This window comes from Marmota monax, unplaced genomic scaffold (genome assembly GCF_021218885.2).
Source record: "Marmota monax isolate L192 unplaced genomic scaffold, Marmota_monax_Labrador192_F-V1.1 WCK01_AAM20220418_F8-fsc00037, whole genome shotgun sequence".
Classification (NCBI taxonomy): domain Eukaryota; kingdom Metazoa; phylum Chordata; class Mammalia; order Rodentia; family Sciuridae; genus Marmota; species Marmota monax.
In genome coordinates this window covers 15,143,270-15,166,968 of record NW_026693245.1, presented here as the reverse complement: position 1 = coordinate 15,166,968, position 23,699 = coordinate 15,143,270, and the positions used below count along the sequence as shown (strand labels likewise).

General features: G+C 33.7%; 1 protein-coding gene across 5 annotated transcripts in view; it reads right to left on the bottom strand.

The window, feature by feature from the left end:
- The window catches only part of Ipo11 (importin 11), a 210,906-nt gene that overhangs the window by 82,669 nt on the left and 104,538 nt on the right, over nt 1–23,699 (bottom strand). For all 5 annotated transcript variants that reach the window (XR_006854389.2, XR_009227979.1, XM_046456311.2 and 2 more), the window contains exons 20-21: nt 21,425–21,538; nt 5,056–5,171 (exon numbers count right to left, since the gene is read on the bottom strand). Coding sequence is in view for 3 of the 5 variants with exons in the window: in XM_046456311.2 (XP_046312267.1) it covers nt 5,056–5,171; nt 21,425–21,538 (230 nt within the window). In the remaining 2 variants the exon portion in view is untranslated. The remainder of the gene's footprint in view (nt 1–5,055; nt 5,172–21,424; nt 21,539–23,699) is intronic.

The following is a 23,699-nucleotide window of genomic DNA, read 5'->3' as shown; positions in this document are numbered from 1 at the left end:
CTTGCCTAATTGCCTAAGGAGGATGCCTAAAATCAGACAAAAAATTTCAAGAAAAGAAAAAGGTATAAATGGGGATGAGAAATTTGAGACAGATACTTGCTTAACTTGTTAGTACAACTTAGTATATATAAAATATATAAAAAGAACAGAAATTAATTTACTAAAAAAAAAAAAAAAAAAAAAAACAGCACAATGAACAGACTTTCCTTGTCAACAGGTCCAAACTATCTGAGGCTTGTACTTTCCCTTTCAAGTTGTTACTCTATTTTCTATGCTAGCTTTCATGGAAGAAACCATGCTATTCAAAAGCGGGGGGAAAAAATCTGAATTTAAACTACTTAAAATGACAAGGTGTTTGACTTCAGAATCAACTAATAAAGACGAAACGGGAGAAGAAATGAGACACCCCCCAAAAAAATTCAAAGCACTACTCTTTACCATTAAAAAAGACAACGACTATTTTGACTAATATCACTACATATACATATATTTTTCATGAAAATATTTCAAATTTTAAATTCAATGTTTTTAACAATGCATAAAGTTACTAAAAATAACAAAATTTTGTAGTAAGCAACATATTTTTAAAACATATAGAACAAAAAGTTTAAGCCATGAACACTAAGACAACTGGAGTATTTTTAATAAATCAATATTAAGAAGAAAAAGCAAAATAATGACATGAGCTACATAACTAACAAGTTAAAAAAATAAATGCATGTAAAACTCTGTATCAGTGGCACTCTCATCACTGCAATGACATATTACAAAAATGGATGTTTAGTCCTTAACATTGATTTAACACACACACACACACACACACACACACACACACACACAATGTACAATGGAAAATATAGCTCAATAGTAGAGCACTTGCCTAACATGCAAAAGGCCCTGGGTTGGACATACAGCACCACAAAACAAAACACCATATAAGTCACCTGTTATAGAGGTAATGTAACAAATTCATATCTGAATCATATACTTTAATAACAGCAAAAATATACAATGTTTGGTCAAAGAAGTCACTAAACAATCGGAAATGATAGCAACAAAAATTTTTTTTAAAAAAAGACTATCCAAATATATGGGAAATATATACCTATTTCCAATACTAATTTCACAGCTTTGAATATTTTATTATTTAATAAGAAAAATAAAAAAAAGGAACCTTTTGCCTTATACATTAAGAAATCCTATAAATTCACAATTAAATATAGGAAATAAAAAATATGAAGCAAAAATATTTCAAAGGACAGAAACAATTTATAAATCTAAGAGTTCAATCATAAGGAGCTCTGAAAAATGTACTTTAATAAATATACATCATTTTTAAATGTTTGTATTAGAGCATCATAACTGTATATAATAGTGGGATTCATGCAACATATTCATACATGCATACAAAATAATTTGATCAATTTCAATAAATGTACTTTGAAAAAAAAAACAACTAAAATTAAAAGTCAAATAAATAAATAAAATAAATATTTAAACTTATAACAGAGGATGATATCAAAGCTGTAAATGAGCTGGGCACTGTGGCACACACTTGTAATCCCAGCAGCTCAGGAGGCTGAGGCAGGAGGATCTTGAGTTTAAAGCCTGCCTCAGCAAAAGTGAGGCACTAAACAACTCAGTGAGACCTGTCTTTAAATAAAATACAAAATAGAGCTGGAGATGTGGCTCAGTGGTCTAGTGGCCCTGAGTTCAATCCTTAGTATGAAGGGGGAAAAAAAGCTGTAAATGAATCCCTGGTCTCCACCCTGGGTCCATTTCAAGTTTATTAGTAAATTCTTAAAATGTCCAAAGAATAAACAGCACATTACAAAAAGCATTACAGTGTAAAGAAAATAATTTTCAAAATTGTTAGACTAGTAAAATAACCCTAATATAAAACAAAACAATGCCATAATGTATAGATCACAGAACCAGCTCATTTATAAATACAAGAAAAAAGAAAATTAGGCAAAATACTAACAAAAAACCTTTTTTAATAGTACTTTATAATTTATCCAAGTAAATAAAGTTTTTCTCAAGAAGCCAAGGCTTTTGTAAGAATTTTTATCTTTTAAGAGAAAAATATAATCTCTTAAATACATGGCAAAAAGCAATCAAATTGTTTTGTTCTTTTTGTTTTTAAATGATGAAAATCATACTGTATTTAATGGTATATAGCAGACATTGCTTATATAGCATTTATTGCCACACATACGTGCACACACACATACACAAACACACACACACCTTTTCAAGTAAAATACTTTTTAAAATTCTGCTTAAAATCATTTATAGTATTGCTACAAATTTATATTGTTAGAAAAATGAAAAAATAAGACTAAAAACTCATGAGTTGATTCTTAGGATATAAGTTATATGACACAGGAAAAAACTACAGCAAGTAGGAAGAGGAGATAATAAACATAAGAGCAGAATGAAAGAGGAAATAAACAACAGAGTAAAAGCAAAAAGCTGGTTCTCTGACAAATCTCTAGAGAAATGGTTCTAGGGGAAAATAAGAAGCAATGAAAAAAATCACGTAACTGGTCTGCGAGTTTCACTTTAAATTCATGACCATAAATATCAGCTGGTATTGGTTATCCATAATAAATTCCAATTCTCATTTTTTTAACTACTTTATAACTTTCCTCCCCGACATCTCTCTCATATCTGTGTATACTCCTACATCAGCCCAAAACTCCCAGCTGATGAACATGTTTCATATTTGATTGAAAAACACAAGTCTGTTATATGGAACAAATTCCTATATTACCTAACTACAAAATTTGGAAATCTACCTTCCTGCCTCCAGTTAACATGAAGTATTGCAACTGCTATCAAAATTCAACTCCTCCATTGAGTTCTGACTTCTGTCCCTTTCCTTCTCCTCCAATTACCCCACTCTCTCAGTCAAGCCTCACCCATTCTTCTAGATCTTACATTTCCAGGCTTACATTCTAGACTCTTCTTTATAATAAAAATTCTCAAACAAGTTGTCAGTGTTCAGTACTCACTTCAAATTCCTTGTTCAACCTACTCATTCTAATTCCTGTTCCAATCTCGCCACTGAAAACCCTTCTGGCATCTCCAGGAGGACAAATTCACTTCTCTTTATTACCTTATTAGGAGAATCAGAAACATTTGCCACAGCTGCCCACTCCCTCATTATAGATATTCTCTCTTAGCTTTGGTTTCCTACTATATCAATAGATAGCCTTTCTCTGTCTTTCTAGATGGCTCCTCCTTTCTCTGTCTTAGTAGATGACTCCTCTTCTATCCACAAAATCTTGTAAGTTCATCAGGATCCTGCCCTGAGCAGAATATTCTCTATCTAAACTTCTCTTACCATGCAATCTTATATAGCTTTAAATGCCATATACAAAGAGCTAGCCACTTTAGCAAACATCTCATTCTCACAACAACCATGTAAAGTACCAATTATTTTTCCTAAATTCACAGATGATTTATTCAAATGATAAACTGAATAAAGCATTACAAACTGAATGCAGTATTAAAACAGACTGGCACCTATATCTGTCTGGTTCCAAATATGAGCTCTAGAGAAATATATAAAGAAATTTAAATTTGTACACTGATTCTTTAATCTAGAGAACCTTAACTAGTAATAAATTTAATAAGTTTTTTAAAAAAATTTATATTCAGTCATTATTCATGATGAATTGCATAAGGCTAGGAAAAATGAAATTACCATTAGCAGAGCAATGCATTGTTATTATACTTTGTTTACATAATTCTTTGAAAACTTATATGCCTTTAATAAACGCACTAAGTCTAATACTGACAAGTCTGAATCTAGCTCTTCATAATTTTAACATTTTCTAACATTCAACATCATATAGTATCTATATGTAATGAAAAGTAATTTTGTGCCAGAATTAATGTTTTAATTTATAATCTAGAACAAGGGTTGGCAACCTATAGGTCATGGGCTAAAACCAATCCATATTCTATTTCTGGGAATGATCTTTAGTTGGAGCACAGCCATGTCCATTTTTTTATGTAATGTCTATGATGGCTTTGACCAGCAGAGACTATATGATCTGGAAACCCTAAAACATTTACTATCTGGCCCTTTACCAAAAATGTTTACCAACCTCTGGTCTAGAGTGGTCCACCCTATACAAACATAAAAATATGAATATAAAAGATTTCAACAACATGCTAATTAACAATCAAACTATCTACCTGTCATTTCAGTTCAAATAACATAAACTGGGAAAGAATATCAGGAACCCAAATCACAAATTAGTAAGCATTTATCTAGTTAAGTTTTTAAATCATTCATTCACTATTCTAATATAAGATCAGTAATTTATAATTTGTACCTATAACAATTTCTAAGAATCAAAACTGTTAATTCTTAGACAACTAAGCAAAACTAACAAAGAAAGGAGGAAAGGGAGTAGTAGTAGGACTACTAACTCCAGTAGTCAATTTACACACCGGAATTTCTAAATCTTTCACGTATCATTCATTAAAAGACTGTCTCTGAAACTTTTTCCATCACTAAGCTGAGTTTAATAAAGCAAAAGGATTTTCTAGAATAGCTGCTTACATACACAGTAAACTAATAAATGTTTATAGCACTAAACTGCCACGGAAATAGGGATTTGTGTTTTTTCTTCATTCTTTTAATGCTACACATGTAGTATAAGCATTTTGGGCTGAGGTATAATATTTCGGCACTTACTTAGTAAGGTAAGATAGAGGTTGAGAAATAACTCAATATCCCCCCATTACATTTCATAGATTGGAAATTTTAAGACAATTTTAATTTGTGAAAGTTACCACAATTCTCATTTTACATGCCAAATTCCAAAAGAAGAAATGTAGATGATTCGTCTGTTATAAACCTATACTGAATAGCATCTGCCCCCCAAAAGGAGCTGTTATGTTATCCATTTGGGGAAATCAATTTCATGTTCTTATTTTTTTAAATGCTACAGTGTTTTTACACATGACCTTTACTTTATTGGCATGAGAGTAGGGAAGGCCAGGGAAAAAATAATGGTATCAAGTTTTTCCTCTTACCATAATTCTAAACCATCTTCCAGAAGATAGACATGTGGAGGCTGGGAAACATCTGTACTCAGTTGGATAACTGGGAGCAGGAAAGGGTACAGGTTCTTGCTGTCTGCTCCTAATCCCTATGAGAAGTATAAATACAACTTATGATAAGACACTCTAAGGTCCCGCCCTCCCACCAAAAATTTACCTATCATATCTGAAATCAATTTGTAAAGAATAAATCAAGAGTTTTTGAGGATGGCTCTCATTATATGCACTATTAAAAGCTGTTTACAAATAGAATCAAAAAATACTATTCAACTTCCTAATGGCAGTAAAAAAATATACATGCCTTGGCTTTTTGTTAATTATTTTTAATAATCTAAGAAAACAAAGATGAAAGATGAAAAAGAAGTCTAATCTAAAATTCCAGTATGCTTACTGATATCTTAGGGGGGTTCATTGGTGTAGCATACTATAAACACTTCTGAAGAAAATGAAAAGGATTACAAACCAATCTCTTAACCATAATAATCTCTATACTCTAATAAAGGCAGAAAGAAAACCAAATTAACTAACACCTACTCACTTAGGAAATAATGCAAGTAATAATACAGCTTACAGAAAACTACAATGCCAGCCAGGCATGGTGATGCTCGCCTATAATGGCACACACCTATAATCCCAGAAGCTTGGGAGACTGAGGCAGGAGAATGGTGAGACCCTAAGCAACTCAGTGAGACCCTGTCTGTAAATAAAATACAAAATTGGTCTGGGGATGCAGCTCAGGGGTCAAGTCTTCCTGAATTCCATCCTAGGTTACCCCCATCCCCCAAATAATTACAATGCCATAAAATATATACATATTCCCCCTATGATGTCATATATCCTCAGTTTAGTTCTTTTTTCCTCCAATTTTAGAGTGTACATTATTAACTATAGTCATCACACTATGTAATAAATCTAATTTAAATCTTTTGTCTAGTTAAAATTTTATACTTTTGTTCAAAACATTTCTCCCCTCCTTGTCCCCTGGAAAACACCACTGTAATTCCTGCTTCTTTTAGTTCAACTTTTTCTGACTCATATATTAAGATCATGCAATATTTGTCTTTCACCTCATCATCATCTATGGGACATATACATTTTCAGTAGAAATGCATAAAGTTTATTGCTAAATGTGTTAACTGTAAGTTTAGCTTTCTCTCTAACCAAAAATAATTTAGAAGATCTTATTAAAGAGTTTTCTAAGGAAGAGAACTATAAAAATTCCATTACCTAATAAAGTAGTATACTGGGCCTTAGAACTAAGTTAAATTTCATTCCCCATAGTTCAGTCTTTTCATGGAACATAAATAAAAAAACATATTAAAAAAAACAGTCAAATTCATTTTGATTATCAAGTAGACTAAAAAGTTCCCAGGGAAATTAAAATTTACTCAATAGCCTACTAAAATAAGCAAAACATGCTAGCATTAGAAAAACTAAGGTAAATAACTGCTGAACACACAAACACTGTGTCAAAGACTAAGAGATCTAAGTACCTTGTAATCTAATGACTGAATGATGTCCCAATCCCTGATATGAAGCTTTAAAAATGTGAACTCTCTAGAGACCCACAATAACTATAAGATATTGTCTATCATATTATGAAATCTCAAATAAATTTATCAGTTTATAAGAGGAAATTAACTTTGTAACTTTCTGTGACCTATAATTTTTTTAAAGAAAAAAACAGGAACAGTACCCTTTAGATTTGACCTTTCTCAGGGTACTGCCCTTGGTTCTCTTCTCATATCCCATTAACACATTGATTATGTCTAAATCTATTACCTCCAACCCAATTTTCTGAATTCCAGACACTCAAATGACTATAGGACATTATCTTCCAGAAGGAATCTCAAACTCTTAACACTGAACCAACTCATTGTCTTCCTAAAAAATTGTTCATTAGTGACTCAGGAGGATGAGGCAGGAGGATCTCAAGTTCAAGGCTAGCCACAAACAACTCAGTGAGGCCCTAAGTAATTTAGTGAGACCTTGTCTCAAATGTAGCTCAGTGATGGACCCTGGGTTCAATATCCAGTACCAAAAAAAAGAAAAAAAGAAAAGAGAAAAAGAAATTGCTCCTCTTCCTACATTTCCTTCCTGCATTCAAGTGACATGAACCATTAAACTTAGTGATAAATTATATCCTATCCTCTTCCTGATTCATCCCTAACTTTACTTCATGTCCAAACAATCCTTAATCCTACCTCTTTAATATTCTTTAAATCTCTCCCCCTCTTTTCCATAAATTGAACCTAGATCCTTATCATCACCCTTATCTAGATCCTTTTTCATAATTAAGAATCTCAGTGAGGCTTTGACAGCTTTTCTAAAATAAAAATAATCACCCCAGTGGCTCAGGAGGTTAAGGCAGGAAGATTGCAAGTTCAGAGCCAGCCTCAAAAACTTAGTAAGGTCCTGAGCAACTCAGGGAGACCCTGTCTCTACATAAAATTTTAAAGGAGTGGGAGGGGGCGAGGCAGCACTGGAGATGTGACTCAATGCCTCAGGGTCCAATCTTCAGTACAAAAGAAAGAAAGTAAGAAATCGTAACAATCCTTCCTCTGAACTTCAAAAGATATTATTTTAGCCTTCTTGATCCAATATACAAGTTCTGTATATCATGTTCTAACTACACCAAACAACTCAGAAAAATCACTATGCTAGTTATCTGGAGAAAGCTGACAGATTCAGGACAAGCATTTACTACTGTTCTCTCCTAAAACACACTAAAAAAGATATAGACTTTTTTTTTAAGGACTTAAAACCATAAGAAAAAAAGAAAGAATTAGAAAAGTAAAAGTAATTTAATATGGATGCTGGAAAGAAAGACAAGTGGTAACTGACTCAGACAACTAAGCAACCAAGGCTCAAATTAAAGAGATAAAAAAACAAAACAAAACAAAAAACCCTCACAAAACAAAGGTAAGAAGCAGCCTGATTTACATTACTGATCTTCCAAAAGACTCAGGAACTGGTAGTGCCAGTTATTTTGAAAAAATCTATGTCTGTGCATATATGTGTGTTTGGGGGACTATGAGTGAAGACGTATTAATAATAAGAAAACTTCTAGAAGGTGTTTAAAAAAGTAATTTGATAACAAGATCTCACATAAACAAGAAGATAAACAACTGGCTCTTCTCTTGAACTAGCATAAAACTGTTTTCTGCTAAGAGTAAAAAAAAATACTCTCAAGACAAGAAAATTCCATGTAATCAAGAGCTGGGGATGATATAAAACAAGAAGATTACATTAGACTAATAGGCAGAAGATTGGGGGATCTTTCACTGAGAAAAGATATTAAAATATTAACACGGCTTGCTTTCCCACAGAATGTAATACAGATCAATCTAAAAGAAATCCCACATTTTCAAGCTTCTGACAGAAACTCACCCCCTCCACTGAGCTTTTCAATACCCACTCTTAAATTTATACAACCTGTTGATAGATCTTGAACTTGGAAGATGTTTAAAGATGCATTATACTGCTTCAAATTTTTCATGATGGAAAGTAAGTAAATAAATAGAAACGAGGGCTGGAGATGTAGCTCAGCAGTAGAGTGCTTGCCTGGCACATGTGAGGCACTGGGTTCAATCCTTAGCACCACATAAAAATAAATAAATAAAATAAAGGTACTGTGTCCAACTACAACTAAAAAGTATTAATAAATAGAAATGAGCAACTAAGAATGAAACAATATGATTAAAATATCTAATATGAAAAATATAAGACAAAACAATTAGAAAATAGCATCTTGAAAGAAAGCAAGACCAAAAAGAAATTAAAGTTTGGAAAAGTTTAACATCCTTGGTATAATAAAACACTGCATTCACAAAATAAACATGAAATGAACAAAAAGATTCTTCTAAATATAAGTCACAGACATTAAAATATGACCAGAAAAGAATTGCATAATAGAAAGGTTAAAAGATAACATTGAGAAAAATCTCGCAGAAAGTAAAATAAAAGCACAAAGACAAGAAAAAGCAGGAAATATGCAGTAAAAAAAAGTAGAGAACTGATTCAGAATATCCATCAGCTAAGTTATTACAAGTTTGGAGAGAAGAGAAAACCATAAAATGGAAAAAATAATCAGCAAAATACAATACATTTATCTAAACCTCTAACATATGTTTCATTCTGAAATGTTCACCAGGTGTCTAGAACAATGGAATAAATACACACCTACATCGTAATGAGACTGCAAACGGTACAAATGGACTAGGGATGTAGCTCAGAGACTGAGTACTTGCCTAGCATGCATGAGGCCCCAGGTTCTATCCCTAGCACAAAAATATATAAAATTAACTTAGAAAAAAAAGAAAAAGAAAGAAGATGATCATACAATTGCCATAAATGGGAAGAAGTGATGACACATTCATGAATTAAGAAAAATATCTCTAAAATTGAGACCACAGCCACACAAAGCTTCATGACATTACATCGCCGAACGCCACCTATCAGCCCTCCCAACCCCAACTCCACAGTCCATCATAGAAAGAATCCGCTTTCATCTTGGGACACCTTCATTGCCATCTTTAGTTAGGGCAACTCTCAGCTTAGAACACCGGCTGGGCAGGTACTGATAGTCCCCAACTACCCCTCGCCCCAGCACAAGGACTGCCCAATACAAAACAGCCTTCTAAGACAGGTGTAAAGACAGAGCGCAACCCACAATCCCTGCTAAGAGAAAGATCCCCAAATAGGAAGTAGAAAGGGAGAGGATGAGCAAGATACAGTTTAGAGACTAAATTTAGAGACCAGGAACTGAGAGATCTACAGGTGATATAAGAAGACCAGGCACCCACATCACACGAGCAAGCCCCAGAGGAGATCCTTGGGGTGCAGTCTCCCACTGGGGACAGATGGTACCATACCCAACTTCCAGGCGCCCTGAACGTCTAAGACCAACCTTCCCACCCTGAGGTGGGAACCTCCTTCCCAACCTTCACAATCCTGAGGGTGGAGATACCAGCAAACAACATACAATCCCACCTATTGAATGAGAAGGGAATCAGGAAAGATACTGATCTCCAACCAAAACAGTCTTTGCTTCTTCTTTTAAAATTTATTTTTCTTTTTCCTCCCTCTCTATTCTGCCACTCTTGACATTCCCAACATTTGTGAAACCAAATACATTGCATAAATTAGGATACCGAGGACTGGGATGTCTTAATAGTATATTACAGTTGTGATGTATATTCTTTTACCTCCTATTTTTACGTTTTTTATTTTTCTTAGTATTTGTGTGTTTATTTTATGTGCTCTATTGTCTTCCCACTTACTTGTCTCCTCAAAATCACTTCCTCACTCTTCTCCTGCTCCTAACCTTCTTCTTTAGATTCCTCTCTCATACTTCCGAAGAAATAATAACTCTATTCCTCATCTCTTACCCCTTCAACATCTCTTCCTATACCTCACTTCCTGTTCTTTGTCCACATCAGAAACTGTAAACCTTTCTACAAACCTACTGTTTATATTGTAGATAATAAATGAACTCATCATTTCTGTAATATTGTGATAAAACTGTAAACGTCTTATTAACAACTATTAGGTTTAAGGTTGAATACTATTTGTATTAGGATCTGTTAACATTGTTCTTTCCCTCAAAGGAAAGGTATTGGAACCCTGAAGGGGCACTATAAGCCTATAGGATAAAAACAGAAATGCCTCCAATCCATGGTGCTAGAAGGGAGGACACACAAACAACATGAAAAAACAAGGAAAAAAAGTGCCTCAGACAAATCAAGATAATACATTATTAGAATGCATGACTAGCATATCAGAAGAAATGACAGAGAAGGAGTTCAGGATGTACATAATTAAAATGTTCTGTAAATTAAAGGATGATATAAGAGAACAAATACAGGCAGCAAAAGATCAGTTTGATAGAGCTATATAGGCAAATACAGAAAGCAAAAGATTACTTCAACAAAGAGATAGAGGTTCTGGGGGTGGGGGACAGAAATCCTCGAAATGAAAGAAACAGTAAACCAAATTAAAAGCTCAATAGAAAGTATCACCAAAAGATTAGACCACTTGGAAGACAGGACCTCAGACAATGAAGAAAAATTATAATCGTGAAAAGAATGTAGTTCACACAATGAAGATGGTAAGAAACCATGAGCAAAACATTCAAGAAAGATAACATAAAAAGACCAAATGTAAGAGTTATTGCAATAGAGGAAGGTGTAGAGTTCCAAACCAAAGGAATGAAGAATCTATTCAATGAAATAATATTAGAAAACTTTCCAACCATGAAGAATGAATTGGGAAACCAAATACGGGACGCTTACAGGATGACAAAGACCAAAATCACAACAGATCCACATCAAACAAGGCACATAATAATGAAAATGCCAAGCATACAGAATAAGAAAAGAATCTTAAAAGCCAAGAGAGAAAGGAATCAAATCACATATAGGGGAAACCAACTGGAATTTTCTGCAGATTTTTCAACCCAGACCCTGAAAACGAGAAGATCCTGGAAAAACATATACCACGCTATGTAAGAAAATGGATGTCAACCAAGATCTTGTATCCAGGGCTGGGGTTGTGGCTCAGCGGTAGAGTGCTTGCCTCACATGTGCGAGACCCTGGGTTGGATCCTCAGCACCACATTAAAAAAATAAATAAATTAGCAAAATAAAGGTATTGTGTCTAACTACAACTAAAAAATAAATATTAAAAAAAAAAAAGAATCTTGTATCCAGCAAAATTAACCTTTAGATTTGATGAGAAAAAACCGTGCACTACAGAACTTCCTTGGCAAAATATTCCATGAGGAAATGAAAAACAATGAAAAGCAGCAGATGGAGGTATTACACTAAAGGAAAATCTAATCAAAAGAGAGACCAAGTCAAGTTAAATACCAAAAATAAACAAAAATGGTTGGGAATACAAATTATATCTCAATAATAACCCTGAATGTTAATGGCCTAAACTCACCAATCAAAAGACATAGGCTGGCACATGGGATTTAAAAAGATGCAAAAATATGCTGCCTCCAAGAGACTCATCTCATAGGAAAAGACATCCACAGACTGAAGGTGAAAAAAACATACCACTCACATGGATTGCGGAAAAAAGCAGGAGTCTCCATCCTCATATCAAATAAAGTAGACTTCAAACCAAAGTTGATAAAAAGGGATAAATAAGGACATTTCATACTGCTTAAGGAAACCATACACCAACAAGACATAACAATTATAAATATATATGCCTCAAACAATAGACCATCTACATTCATCAAAAAAACTCTTCTCAAATTCAAGAGTCAAATAGCCCACAACACAATAATTCTGGATGATTTTAACACGTCTCTTTCACCGCTGGATAGATCTTCCAAACAAAAGCTGAACAAAGAAACTATAAAACTCAATAATAAAATCAGTAACTTAGGCTTAACTGGCATATATAGAATATTTCATCCATCAACAAGCAAATCACTTTCTGCTCAGCAGCACATGGATCCTTCTTTAAAATACAACCCATATTATGCCACTCTTAGCAAATACAAAAAAGTAGGGATACTACCATGCATTATATTAGATCATAATGAAATAAAATTGAAAACAAATGATAAAATAAAAAACAAAAGCTACTCCAACACCTGGAGACTAAATAATATTAAATGAACAATGGATTGCAAAAGGCATCAAAGAAGAGATTAAAAAAATTCTTAGAGGTAAATAACACTGATACAACATATCAAAATCTCTGGGATACTATGAAGGCAGTACTAAGAGAAAAGTTCAATGCATGGAGTTCATTCCTTAAAAGAAGAAAAGGTCAACAAATAAATGACCTAATGTTATATAGCTCAAAGCCCTAGAAAAAGAACAAATCAACACCAAAAGCAGTAGAAGAAAGGAAATAATTAAAATTAGAGCTAAAAATCAATGAAATTGAAACAACAAAAAAAACTTCAAAACTTAAAATAAAAAGTTGGTTCTTTGAAAAAAATAAATAAAATTGACAAACCCTTAGCCATGCTAACAAAGAGGAGAGAGAAAAAAATATTCCCTCAAATTACTAACATCCATGATGAAAAAAGAAACATCAAAACAGATACTACAGAAATACAGAAGATAATTAGAAATTATTTTAAAAATTTGTACTCCAATAAAATAGAAAACATCAAAGGCATCAATAAATTTCTAGAGTCATATGATTTGCCCAAACTTAATCGGGATGATAAAAGAGAAAACACTTCCAAACTCATTCTATGAGGCCAATATCACCCTGATTCCAAAACCAGACAAAGACACATCAGAGAAAGAAAACATCAGACCAATCTTTCTAATGACCATAGATGTGAAAATTCTCAATAAAATTCTGGCACATTGAACACAAAAACGTATCAAAAAGATAGTGCATCACGAACAAGTGGGGTTCATCGCACGGATACAAGGTTGGTTCAACATACAGAAATCAATAAATGTAATTCATCACATCAACAGACTTAAAGAATCATATGATCATCTTAATAAATGCAGAAAAAGCATTCGACAAAATATAGCACCACTTCATGTTACAACAGTAGAAAAACTAGGGATAACAGGAACACATCTCAACATTGTAAAAGCTATCTATGCTAAGGCGAAGGCCAACATCATTATAAATGGAGAAAAATTCCCTCTAAAAACTGGAATAAGATAGGAATGCCCTCTTTCACCACTTCTATTTAACACAGTCCTTGAAACTCTAGAGCAATTAGACAGACAAAAGAAATAAAAGGGATACAAAAAGGAAAAGAAGAACAAGCTATCACTATTTGCCAACGACATGATTCTATACATAGAAGACTCCAAAAAAAGTCCACCAGAAAACTTCTAGAACTAATAAATGAATTTAGCAAAGTAGCAGGATATAAAATCAACATCCATAATCAAAGGCATTTCTGTGTATCAGTGACAAATTCTCTGAAAGAGAAATTAAGAAAACTACCCCATTTACAATAGCCTCAAAAAAAAAAAAAAAAAAAAAAAAAACCTGGGAATCAACTTAACGAAAGAGGTGAAAGACCTCTGCAATAAAAACTACAGAACACTAAAGAAAGAAATTAAAAAAGACCTTAGAAGATGGAAAAATCTACCTTGTTCTTGGATAGGCAGAATTAATATTGTCAATATGACCATACTACCAAAAGCACTATAAAGATTTAATGCAATTCCAATAAAAATTCCAATGACATTCCTCACAGAAAGAGAAAAAGCAGTCATGAAATTCATCTGGAAAAATAAGAGACCCACAATAGCTAAAGCAGTCCTTAGCAAGAAGAGTGAAGCAGGTAGCATCACTATATCAGACCTTAAACTATACTACAGAAAGACAGTAACAAAAATGGCATGGTACTGGCACCAAACTAAACTTGTAGACCAATGGTACAGAATAGAGGACACAGAGACAAACCCACATAAATACAGGTATTCTTATATTACACAAAGGTGCAAACATATATTGGAGAAAAAATAGCCTCTTTAACAAATGGTGCTAGGAAAACTGGAAATCTATACGCAACAAAATGAAATTAAGCCCTTATCTCTTACCATGCATAAAACTCAACTCAAAGTGGATCAAGGACCTAGGAATTAAGCCAGAGACCCTGCAACTAATATAAGAAAAAGTAGGCCCAAATCTCCATCAGGCTGGATTAGGCCCTGACCTTAATAAGACTTCTATAGCGCAAGAATTAAAATCAAGAATCAATAAATGGGATGGATTCAAACACAAAATCTTCTCAGCAAAGGAAATAATCAGTGAAGTGAATAGAGAGCTTACAGAATGGGAGCAAATTTTTACCACAGGCACAAGAGACAGCACTAATCTCTAGGATATATAAATAACTCAAAAGTCTTAACACACACACACACACACACACACACACAAAATAACCCAGTCAATAAATGAGCCAACAACTGAACAGACACTTCTAAGATGAAATACAATCAATCAACAAATAGATGAAAAAATGTTCAGCATCTCTAGCAATTAGAGAAATGCAAATCAAAACTACTGTAAGATTTTATCTCACTCCAAGCAGAATGGCAGCTATTAAGAATACAAACTGGGGTGGGGGGTGGGGGTGGGGTGAGGTTGTGGCTCAGAGGTAGATTACTCGCCTAGTATGCGTGAGGCACTGGGTTCGATATTCAGTACCACAAAAAAATAAAATATTGCGTCCACCTATAACTAAAAAATAAACATTAAAAAAAAAACCCACAAACAGGGTTGGGGTTGTGGCTCAGCAGTAGAGCACTCGCCTAACGCATGTAAGGCCTTGAGTTGGATCTTCAGCACCACATATAAATAAATAAAATAAACATATTATGTCCAACTACAACTAATAAATAAACATTTTTTAAAAAAATCTTAAAAAGAATACAAAACAAACAAACAAAAAAAAACCAACAAAAATAAAAACAAAAAAGAATACAAACAACAATGAGTGATGGTGAGGATGTGGGGAAAAGGGCACACTCTTACATTGCTGGCAGGACTGTAAATTGGTGCAACAAATCTGGAAAGCAGTATGGAGATTCCTTGAAAAACTGGGAATGGAACCACCTACTCCTTGGTTTATACCCAAAGGACTTAAAATAGCCACATCCATGTTTATAGCAGCACAATTCACAGCTAAATTGTGGAACCAACCTAGTTGTCCCTTAGTAGATGAATGGATAAAGAAAATGTGGTATATATACACAATGGAGTATTACTCAGCAATAAAAGAGAAAAAAATCACGGCATTTGCAGATAAATGAATATCATGCTAAGCAAAGTAAGCCAATCCCCCCAAAACAAATGCTGAATGTTTTCTCTGATATAAGAAGGCTGATGCATAGTGGGGTTGGGAGGGGGAACAAGGGAGTATTAGATGAACTCTAGATAGAGCAAAGGGGTGGGAGGGGAAGAGAGGAGGCATTGGAGTAGGAAAGATGGTGTAATGTGATGGACATCATTACCCTAAGTACATGTATGAAGAAACAAATGGTGTGAATATACTTTATATACAACCAGAGATAAGAAAAATCACACTCTATATGTGTTATATGAATTGTAATGTATTCTGTTGTCATATATAACAAATTAGAGAATTTAAAAATAAAATAAAGGTATTATGTCAAACTACAACTAAAAAATAAATATTAAAAAGAAAACATATACAAGAGTGTTTGTTTCAATGGTATTTTAATAGCCCAAATTGGAAACAACTTTGGAAATAGAATTATTGAGAAATTATGACACATTTCTCCAAACGGATAGGGTTTAGAAATGCAGATGAACAAACGATTGCTACACACAACAACATGGATAATTTTCACAAACATTATACTAAGTGAAATATAGCATGCAAACAAAAAAAAAATGCTTACTGAATGATTCTATTCATGAAAAATTCAATGTCAGGTTGGAAGCAGGATAGTGGTTACCTTTTGGAGCATAGTGAGTAATGGGCATACAAACAGGGCTCTTGGGGTGCTGCCAATGTAACTTACCTTTTGGTTGGTTATGTAAATATGTATACTTTGTGAAAATTATTAAGTTTTATACATATAATTTATCTTTTTTACTTGTATAAAAAGTTTAAATAAAATGGAATGTTAAACCCATGAAAATAACTGTAGGTTAAAAAAAAAGATGCTGATTTATGGTGGGGATGGGGGGAGGGGAGCATGGGAGGAACAGACAAACCTTAGAAAGAGCAAAGGGGAAGGAAAGGAAAGAAAGGGACATGGGGGTAGGAAAGATGGTAGAATGAGATGGACATCATTACCCTAGGTACATGTACGAAAACATGGTGTGGCTCTACTTTGTGTACAATATGAAAAACTGTGCTCTATTTATGTAGTATGAATTGAATTCTGCTGTTATATAAAAATTCTGAGTAGGCAAAAACTAAACACACACACACAAAATGAGTAGCCAAACTACTGAACTTTGTGAAAATAGAATAAAACCATTTTCACATATGCAAAATCTCAAAAAAATTTACCTCCGTTTGTCTTTTACAAGAATACCACTCCCATTCATGGACATCATCACAAAGAAGAAATTGAACAAGATGGCAAAATGAGGTATAGAAAACAGGCATTCCACAGAAAAAACAAGAATAATCCTTTAAGTGACAGTGAAAAAGGGATCCAATTATAACAGCTAAGCCTAAGCACAAAGTAAAACCAGTCTAGACTAAAGCACATAAAAATATTTCATATTTCTTCAAGATGATGAAAGTAACATAACGCCTGATGTTTCTGACCATACTGAAGGACAGTTTAAGTAACAGGTAAAAAAATATGGGTTCAATTACATAGAAAACTAGTGTAGTAAGAAGAAATCTAGGATGACCTAAGTTTCGCCTCTGGAGTACTCATACCATTTCCCCATTATTCAATCAAATACTAACATGGACACTAATGGGAAGAGATTTTACAGATGTAATTAAGTCTGCTATCAATTGACCTTAAGATAAAAAAATTATCCAGGTAGGCCTACTTACTCACATGAGCTTTTTAAGAGAGTTTTCTCTCGCTAGTTGCATAAAGGGCAGTCAGAGATTGAAGACCTCAGAAGATTTGACATGTAAGAATTTCTCCATGTTGAAGGAATGTGTGGTCTACAAAAAATGAAAGGATTCCCCCGCTCACATTCCTCAAATAAGCTGGAACCTTCATACCACAGATCAAGGAACTACATTCTGTCAACAATCTGAGTGAGTATGGTAAGATTTTTTTCCATAAAGACTTCCAGGGAAACTTGGACTGGCAGATACCTCAATTTCAGCCCATTAGACTCTGATCAAAATTTAGACATGGCATACCAGATTTCTGACTTACAAAACTATGACCTAATAAGTGGATGTTGTTTTAAATCACCAGATTTATGGTAATTTGACACACAGCAACAGAAACTATTATACTAAGCAAAGAAGTAGCTGTTGGAAAGATGGTATGAAAAAAAGAAAATTAATATATACCTTAAATAGACTTTGTACAGTTAGAAAACTTGACCCATAATCGTGTCCAAGTTAACTTATAATAACTTTATAGGGACAATGGAGGGATGGAAGTGACACAAAGGGTTTAATAGGATTAAATCTTCATCTAGTAAGGAAGTCAAGAGGTGATGAAGTATTTAAATCAAGAATAAATAACACATGCACATTACACAGATTTTATAAACAAAAAGATCCATCCATAAGAAAAGTAGATTCCTCCACTGAGCAGGAAATAAAGAGGAGCAAAGTACTGTCACTTTTCAACAACAACAAAAAAATCTTCAAAACAGGTAGAGGTGTTCACACCTGTAATCCAGCTACTCAGGAGGCTGAGGCAGGAGGATAACAAGTTGCAGGCCAGCTTGAGCAATTAATACCCTGTCTCAAGGGGCTGGAGCTAGGCTCGGGCTCAGCGGTAGAGTGCTTGCCTAGCATGCATGAGGCACTGGGTTCAATCCTCAGCACCACGTAAATGTAAAATAAAGATATAAATGTATTGTGTCCAACTACAACTAAAAAAAAAAAAAATACCCTGTCTCAAAATAGAAATTAAAAGCACTGGGATGTAGCTCAGTGGTAAAGAATCCCTCAGTTGGGTGGTGGGTGATAAATCTTAAAAACAACAACAAAAGGGCTGGGGGTGTGGCTCATGATAGTACCCTTGCCTAGTAATATATGAGGCTCTGGGTTCAATCTCCAGTATCACAAAAAGACAAACAAAAAACAACTTCAAAAGCTGACTCCTTAACGTATCCATATAAATAAACCATTAAAAGAAATAAAAATCTACCACATTCTCTCATTCCTTGGGAGTTTTACAGATGCTGCTCAATTTGGCAAAAATACCCTTAACATCCTCATCCCTAAATCACCATCTCATTAACATCCACCCCCTCCCTGCTTTTAATATACAATTTAACACATGCATATTACAATACCACCATTTGGATACCATCTCTGCCAGGAGGCCTTTGCTGATACCTCACTTTATCCTTCAAACAAGATAGATAACCCTACACAGGTTCCCATATCACCACATTATCACTGATAAAAGAGCCCTTTAATGACAAAGTTAATTTTCCTAGATAGTCACCTCACAAAGAGCCTGCCCTATTTACTTCTACATCTAAGTTCCTAGTATCATGCACTATACATTGTAGGCCCTCAAATTTTTTATTATATAAACTAAATACCTCTTTCCACTAAAGCCAACTATTACAGACTAGAAAGTTCATTTTTAGCCAGTTATAGACTTCTGCAGGCAAAGACTACCAAAGTCTGGGTTTCCAGCTTTGTAAAAAATATAGAAGGAAAACACAGAAAAGCTTACACTATCATCTGTTACAAGCCAAAAGATGACCACAGTTTTCAAGAAAGGACACCTACCAATAAACTTAATTGTCCCAAATGATTAAAGTCTCAATTTTAGTATCAATTATTATATGCTTATTTCAAAAGGGCAGGTAATTATTTTATACCTCCATCCCTATACAGACATACAGGGTAGTTACCATGATTAAAGAGCCCAAACATTCCACAAGGTTTCTCAGGCTTACTAAGATTCCCTGAAGTAGTACTGCCTGAGTAGAAACTAAAGGTGGAGTTTTTGTTCTTGTTGTTTATTTTTAAATCTTCTTCACAAAACTCCCCAAATGAATCTAAAAGGACATTTTGGCAGACATATAATATGAAGAATCTGGAAGGCATTCTTAGTTCTGTTAAAGATGATCGCTAACCTTCTGTTATGTTTTTTTTTTTAAATTTATTCTCTTTTACAAGAGGAATATAATCTTTTTTTTAAAAAAGTTTTGTAGTTGTAGATGGACAGAATGCCTTTATTTTTATGTGCTGCTGAGGATCAAACCCAGGGCCTCATGCATGCCACCGAGCCAGAGGTCCTGCCCTAAAGAAATATAATCTTTATAGAATAATCATAAGAATTAAAGGGTAGACAGATTGAGACATGTTTTTTAAGAGCTTTGGCGGGGGCAAAAGAAGTATTATTGTTTAATGGTATAATTTCCGATTTATAAGATGAAAAGAGTGTGTGCACAACATTATAAGTATTTAATATTACTGAACGTTATATCTAAAATTGGTTAAGATGGCAAATTTTATATTATCTAAATTTTATCAAAATAAAAATAGGGGTAAATGTGCTTTAAAATATTTTGTATCACTATTCATCTACCTAAAACTAATACAAATTTGTAACTATAAAATTCCTCCTTAAATATTCATGAAAAGAATAAGTTCACATCCCAAAATCGTTAAGGTGTTGAGAAAGGTTTTTAAAAACTAACATAAAAATTTCACAGTAATAATTCTGTTTTTTGGGAGGAGTGGTGGGAGAGGGAGGTACTAAGGACTGAATTAAGGGAAACTTGACCACTGAGTCACAGTCACACCCCCAGCCCTATTTTGTATTTTATTTAGTGACAGGGTCTCACTGAGTGCTTAGGGCCTTGTTGCTGAGGCTGGCACTGAACTCACAATCCTCCTGCCTCAGCCTCCCGAGCCACTGGGGTTACAGGTATGCTCCACCATGCCTAGCTGTAATTCTTGATTTAGAGGAAGATCTCCCCAATTGAAAAATATTCAAACTCAGAAGTAAAGGCAATAAAATCACTTGAGCATCCTCAGACCAAGATATTTTACTTCTTGGCCTTAAGCCTGTCCCTGTCTGTATGTTACAACTACAATTATTATTATTATTTTTTTTTTTGGTGGTGCTGGAGATTGAACCCAGAGCTTTGTGCATGCAAAGAAAGCACTGTACCTACCAGTTGAGCTATATCCTCAGCCCTACAATTCACTTTAAAATGTGAATGAAAACCCAGGTTGCTCTCTCAGAAGTTTCAGGTTCCTCTCTGTTACATATATTATTAACACTTCAAAATCAAAATATATAAAATGAAATCTACTGCTCTTCCCTCAAAAGCAATCACCTGTTTTCTTGCCTTCCCAGATAATGAAAGGGAATTTTTTTTTTTTTTATTTTAAATCAAAGATAAAGAGAAAAAAATGTAGAGTAAGTTGATGAAGAAGAGCCCTGAACACCAGGAAAACTGCATGCACAGTACAACTGAAATCAAGAGTTCGTCATCACCGAAGAGCACAACATTTAGTAAAAGAAATTATCATTTAAAAGTACAAGACATCTCTCAAATGTCCTCAAAAAAATGTCCCAAGTAAACATAAAAAAGTGTTTTTTAAGACTGTTATACATAAAAAAAAGGAAAAATGCGAAGCTGTCCACTACCATTAACATAAATCACAGGAAAACAATGAAAAATTTTTGACAAGAACAAAAAATACTTGAGACACTCTGGAGAAGTAACTTACCTGAACAAGGTGAATAAGCGTTGTCAAAATAGCACATCTTAACATATTGTGTTCTTCACTCTGCTTCCAAAGAAGAGGCAAATATTGCACCAAACATCCTGCATATGGTCGTATCTACCACAACAGAGGAGGAAGAAAGAGAATTACATGAGTGAAGAAGGCAATTTACTTTGGGAAACACTGACAAAATACTCCTAAGTCCGAGGCAACAAATATTTAGTATTTACTAAATATATTAAGATAAATCAGATATTATATGGAGACCCAGAACTCGATGCAAATAATTTAAAAAGAATTTTAAAGTATCAAATATACTGAATGAAATATACTTTATGAATATAAAACATTCTCACAGGTTAATAGAAAATGATGTCATATATGCTTTGTTTTTAATAAAACAGCTTACCTAAGTGCAAATTATACTGTTTCAAAAAAGAACCAGCATTTGTTCATTCATTTAACAATTATCTGATGGCATCTTCCCAGTTTCAGACACTTAGGACAAGGCATTGGAAAGAAAAACTATATACAGAAACTACATAAACCCTTATTGTGAAAAATAATACGTGCGATGGTAAAGGTATAACAAGATATGGTGGGAAAACAAGAGAAAAAAACCATTTTTGAAGGATAAAATTGTTATGCCCACTATGATTAAGTTAATCTGTTTGTAGAGGAGGGAAAAAAATAAAACATAGCACAGCCTGACAGTGTGTTTCTTGAAAAGTAAAATGGATCTACACTAGAGCTGGACAGTGTTCCATCTCCAGGCTTAGGACCATGGTATCTGAAATCACTGAGAAGGATATCCTTGATCATAAAACAGAAATATTAGACATTCATAGCTTTAGCACTATCCGAATCTTATGAAATAAGATAAAACATTACTCTCAGAAAGGGTTTCTTTATTCTGTGTATGCAACATTGAACTTTAAAAGGGTAGCAAAACAACTATAGGATTTATTCCCCTTCCTAGTGATGGTGGTAACAAAACTTAAATTTATCTGTTCAAATATTTCAGTGAGATATAACTAAACAAATATTAAGAAATGTATTTATTACCTTGCTTTCATGTAATAAATTCATCACCTACTATGTTATTTTCAAAATTTGAATCATACTATTACACAGTTAATACTGAAAACTCTTTCGCTTAAGTGTTTCCTACTTAAGATCACTTCAATTAACTTAAAGCAGGCAATTATGATATAAACAACACAGGTTTCAACATACCAAATTCAATACAATCTACTGATAAGGAAAATAAGACTGAGTTTATAAAAAATAGAAAAGATACTCCAAAGAACAGAAGGTGGGGTAATAAAATCAAACAACCTAGTTACATATGAAAGCCATAATATATATATATGTTATATATATATATATATATATATATATATATACATATATATAAATCTTAACTTTTCTTTTTTTAATTTTTTTTTTTAGTTATAGATGGACACAATACTTTTATTTTATTTATTTTTATGTGGTGCTAAGGACTGAACCCAGTGCCTCAGATGTGCTAGGCAAGCACTCTACCACTGAGCCACTACCCCAGCCCCCAATCTTAGCTTTTTATTAGAATATACATTCTAACTTAAAGTTAATGCTTCAAAAACAATGCTTCAAAAATCACTTATAGTCACTATTGTTTAAAAAAAAAAAATCAAAAGGGCTGGGGATTAAAGATAGAGTGGTAATATGAGAACCAAAAAATATTCCAATGAGGTAGAGAAACCATGAAGTCAAATGTTGCATCTCCTAATAAAAACTGGTATGAAGTTCCTCAAAATATGATCCAGCAATCTCAAAAGAATTGAAATTAGGATCCTGAAGAGATCACTCATACTCTATGAGTTCATTTTAGCATTATTCACAATAGCCAATATGTGCAATCAACTTAAATATCCATCAACAGACTGAATGGTTAAAGAAATATGTGGTATATAAAAATATGTAATCTCAACAGCTTGGGAGGCTGAGGCAGGAGGATCTCAAGTTAAAAGCCAGCCTCAGTAACAGCAAGGTGTTAATAAGCAAGTCAGTGAGACCCTGTCTCTAAATAAAATACAAAATAGGGCTAGGGATGTGGCTCAGTGGTTGATTGTCCCTGAGTTTAATCCCCGGTAAACTACCACCTGAGAAAATCTTGGCCAGCTAGTCTTCTGACAGAGGATTAATATTCAGACTATATAAAGAACACACAAAAAAATTAACACACACACACAAAAAACAAACAAAAACCACACACACACAAAAACCAATCAATAAA